This window comes from Homarus americanus, unplaced genomic scaffold (genome assembly GCF_018991925.1).
Source record: "Homarus americanus isolate GMGI-L3 unplaced genomic scaffold, GMGI_Hamer_2.0 scaffold58080, whole genome shotgun sequence".
Classification (NCBI taxonomy): domain Eukaryota; kingdom Metazoa; phylum Arthropoda; class Malacostraca; order Decapoda; family Nephropidae; genus Homarus; species Homarus americanus.
Window position 1 is genome coordinate 11,027 of NW_024740715.1, and position 4,684 is coordinate 15,710.

The 4,684-nt window shown below is 36.1% G+C and overlaps 1 protein-coding gene across 1 annotated transcript; it reads left to right on the forward strand.

Moving 5' to 3' along the window:
* The first annotated feature begins 293 nt into the window (after positions 1-293).
* On the forward strand, positions 294-4,671 carry LOC121875512. The gene is made up of 3 exons (XM_042380079.1): positions 294-428; positions 3,234-3,410; positions 3,966-4,671. The coding sequence occupies exons 1-3, from the start codon at positions 350-352 to the stop codon at positions 4,199-4,201; spliced, it is 492 nt and encodes a 163-aa protein (XP_042236013.1). The 5' UTR covers positions 294-349; the 3' UTR covers positions 4,202-4,671.
* Positions 4,672-4,684: the final 13 nt, after the last annotated feature.

The window sequence follows — 4,684 nt, forward strand, 5'->3', positions numbered from 1 at the left end:
TTCACCCTGAAGATGAATGCACAGCAACTTAGAACTTCGTGTTTTCTTCTTTCCTTTATTGGTTATCCTTATATACTAGATCACAGCACCTGCAGTGATTTACTTGCATATATATATATATATATATATATATATATATATATATATATATATATATATATATATATATATATATATATATATATATATATATATATATATATATATATATATATATATATATATATATATATATTGTATTTCAAAGGCAGGTATACTGTACAATATTGTACTATATACTGTACAGTATTGTATTTCAGAGTGACATGATGTGAGTGTTGAAGACAACCATGGATGATGCCATACTCCAATGGGTGTGTGTAGTCTTGCCACTGCATTCCGCCAGTCTGCTCATCTCCTCCTTGATCAGCAATATAAGCTTTTATTAGGTGAATACATAATAATTTTGTTGAAGTCTTTTGTTTATAGGAAGTGTTAACCTCTTTTGTCAATACAGGTATCCTCGATCTGTGATATTCTGCTTTAACGATGGTGATGTAAACAATCCGCGTCAACGATGGTCATCGTCTGGCCAGAGGAATTTACGGTCACAAAAATAAGATAAATCACTTCACAGTCACCAAAACAAAGTACAGTACAGTACTGTACAGTAAAATTTGAACGTTAGTGGTGTCCTTTCACTGTACTACTCAGTCGAGTGTCCTTACTTGGAGCTGGCGGACGCTCGCCCCACAAGGGATCACAGCTCAAGATTGAAGAAGCAGCAGGTCCAGAAAACTGTGAGGGCAAATTTTTTTGGAGTGAGAGTTGTGAACTTTTGGAACAATCTGCCAGAAAGTGTTGTGACGGCACCGAGTGTGAGCTCTTTCAAGACCAGACTTGACCAACAATGGAGCGGGTTCAGGTACATTCAGGAGCCAGTGCATGCTCAGTACTTGCCAACAGTGCGTGACAGAGACGTGACCGATTGCTCAAATGGCTAACGAGCTGATCAGTGGTGAAGAGGATAAAAGAAAAGAAGAAAAGGGGTAAGGAAAAAAAAACACCAATGATAAGTAACAACACTGATACTGATCGATAATCGTTGAATATATGATCTCGGCCATGTGTGATCACCATAAAACATATCTTGCTACTGGTGCACTACAGTAACAAGCTATGTTCTATGGTGATCGTTCATATGGTACAGTATTCTGTTTTGGTGACAGTTAAGTGATTTTTGTTGTTTTTTGACTTAAAGTACTTACCGTAGTTTCTTGTTGTCAACACGTGAGCAGTGGTCGCCACTGTCATAGTTTTTACGTTTTGTGACAAGTTGTTTCACTCTCTTTTTGTGACTCTGAAGTGAATAGTGTTCTTAATGATGTGATGAGTGATGTTTAATTGTTTTATGTCTATTATTAATGTAGGATTTTCTTTTTTGTGATTCATGTGGATGTTGCACTGGCTGGGAACATATCCCATTGTAAATAGGGGTATACCTACTTCAGTGTTGTTGTCATTTCACAACTTTTTCAGTGTACAGAGTAGTTGTGACTTTCTTTTAATGCCATATGATATATTTATGGTACAGGCTGCTCTTCATTTCTCAGTTGGAAAGCTTTATTGAATCTGGTTGTTTGTCAGTAAAGGATATGATTTTTAATAATATTTTAATATCCATTTAATCAAAGGTAGGCAGGGCTTGAGTTGTGGTAGTATGAACTGTTATGATGTACCAGTTAACTTTTTTCAATAATTCATTCCAGTTTTTATACTTCTCAAGCAAGTGCAGTCCAGCTGATACTAGTACAGTACTGTAATACCGTATTGTAATTACAGTAATTACAGGGAACTAGTTTTTTGTGCGCCCATCAGCCGCTTGACTCACCCACCAGGTGTCAGTTTGGCTTTGTTTACAGTGGAGTGAACATCGATTTTGTTGGTATCATGAATATTTTTGCATTTTTACACGAAAATTATTGGTCATTCTGAAATTTAGTTAACATATTGATAATATATAGCGCAGTGCAGTGTTGATTTAAATAAAATAATCTTGAATTACACCTAGTGAACTTAAAATTTTATTGGTGAAATGACGGCATCAAGCATGGGTCCTCTGAAAGGTGATTTCTCCTCCATCCACACTGCTTTCTCTTCTCCCTTCTTTTCCACCCCCACTTCTAATTCCCATCATCATCATCAACCAGGAACCTTCTACATATACACCTCAAAGTAAGTGCACTATACTGCATTTTTTTTTTTACTTTGTATGTACTTTTCTCTGAGCTGCAACCAATTTCCCAATATCTCATTGAAACAGTGGATTCGGTTAACGAACGATTCTGTGGACCGAATTGTGTTCGTTAACTGAGGGACCACTGTACATATATATATATACTGTAAAACAAAGAGACGATTGAGTTACACTGGGATGTTTTGTTGGCACATCTGCCCAACGCAATCAATATACCAACAAAGTGTCTAGACGAGGTTTGCCATGGATGCTGTTACTACAGTTGAGGCCTTCCAGGATTGTGCTATGGTTCTTCAATTGCTGAAACAAATGGGGCATCTGCAAAAGTTAAAGAAAAGACAATGAGTGTGTTGTGAATTGTTTTTTTTAATTGGCGATGGCTGGCTTGTCAAAGAAGACCCTGAATAATGATTTAATAATACTAAAGAAGTTTTAAAGTGACGAATAAATAGAAACATGTCACCGTTTTATGTGTTGTACTGTATTTTAAATTATTATTGTTTCGTGATTTATTTAAATATTTACTTGAATATTCAACACCTAATATGAAACTAATTTGAGCACTAACCCAGCCAGCAAAGCTCACTGCCAAACTGTTGTCCATTTGGGCCATCAGGCCAGCAGCCAGCAAAATGGGCAACAGTTTTGGAGGAAAGTGCCCAGTGGGCTGCCACCGTTAGCCATGAATTCCTGGCTGGGAGACTGGAAGCTATGTAGCTGGTATGTTAATTTAGATTGGAAAAGTCACGTATCCTGATATATGAGAGTCTTTAGGTTTGCTTCCTGAGGATTATAAGCCATATACCTGGCTAAGTACTGTACAGTAACCACTTCTCTTTTCATCTTGTACATCCTTGGATGTACTGTATTATTTAATTTTCAACGTGTTTGGTTAACTTTTACAACTGGTGAGGACAGGTGTATTATCACAAATACAATTCTTTTTATTTATAGCTTTGGGATATTTTGAACATTAACCAATATCTTCATTCAACAGACACGTGGTCACTTGGAGAAATTCAAGAAGCATTTAGTTTAATCCTTGAGATAGAGCAGCACACTAACTTCCATGTGCTGCCTCCCAACCACCGCCAGCACTCCGCAATCCCACACCTTCAGTTTATTTATGACCGTCTACAGAAGATCTTTGGTTTAAGACTGTGGGCTAAAGTTGGTGAGTAATTAGAACGTACATTGAACATTAATAGTACAGCATAAACAAACCATTAATTTGATTCTATATATTATGTTGAGTATAAAAATTATATGGTTGTAGTGAAAATTGCAGATAAAGGAAAGAGCATTTTGTTTTCTGGCCTTTTCACTAGAGTTGAAGTGAAGAAAACTTTCGAAAGTGAGGTGAGAGGTTTGAGTAATATCTTTCAAGTATGGAGTTAAGTAACAAAATGGTGTACAGGTATTGTACTGTATTGTATTCACAACAATATGAGATTTTTTTGTTTCCTTGTAGGAGAGATGTATTTTTTTTAAATTTATTTGCTTTGGTAAAATTACTGAAGATGTATTACATTTGGTTCAGCTTTCAGCTGTTAAAGGACAATAGAGTTGGAGACGGAGGTAGACCAGTTAGTGGAGCTTGAATATGGTCGCCCGAAAGTAAATGTTGGTGTTTGACAAAGTTCTTCCATCAGGAGCAAAAGCCTAGTGTACACTGATTGGTATTGGGTCTTGTTACAGGGAAATTAATTAAATTATTTTATTATTTCAGGACAAAGTCTTCCACAGAATGAAACTATAAGTTTACGCTGCTTCCGGAACTTACAAGCTCTGGAGTTATTGCACATTCCTGTGACCAGCCTCAAAGCCCTCCAAACCCTGCGGCCAACACTGCGATCAGTAATAATAGTTAAAGGACTAACACGACTTAGTGATCTGTTCATCCGTTGTGGTGCTGATAAGGTAAATTTTAACTCCATTATTTTTATCTCAATTAAAATACAATGAAGTATCAGTTTTTAATATATAATCCAGTGAAAGGACAAGTAAAAAAATGTAGGACTGAAATGTACTGTGGTATTAAAAGAGAGTCACTAAAATTTGTGTGTACACACTTTACATCTGTTACAGGTACAGTACAGCTACAGGTCATACAATGTTTTTGATGGTTATTCAGTAACTAAATCAATTATATTCATTGAACTCTGTGGGATACATTATATAAATCCCAGTAACTGTCTTCCATCACAGCATTGCTGCAATTTTGGAACCTTGGTAATAAGCTGATCGTATTTTAGTTATTTCTTAACCAGAGAAATTGAAACATAAAATTTACTCACATTTTGCTATTTTTGTAGGAATTATACTTGATATGGGGGTGGATGTGATCTTGGATACATCACTGTGGAAAAGTGGATAGACTGATGGTTATTAGTGTGTCTGTCATCAGTTTTTCATTACTCTCTACTGCTCTCTACACAACTATTGAAA

Bases quoted from the DNA above. Each gene is read 5' to 3' on its own strand.
- LOC121875512 (XM_042380079.1), top strand. From the start codon at position 350: ATGGGTGTGTGTAGTCTTGCCACTGCATTCCGCCAGTCTGCTCATCTC. The intron at 429-3,233 runs GTGAATACATAA...TTCATTCAACAG, and splicing joins GCAATATAAGCTTTTATTAG to ACACGTGGTCACTTGGAGAA. The intron at 3,411-3,965 runs GTGAGTAATTAG...TTATTATTTCAG, and splicing joins AAGACTGTGGGCTAAAGTTG to GACAAAGTCTTCCACAGAAT.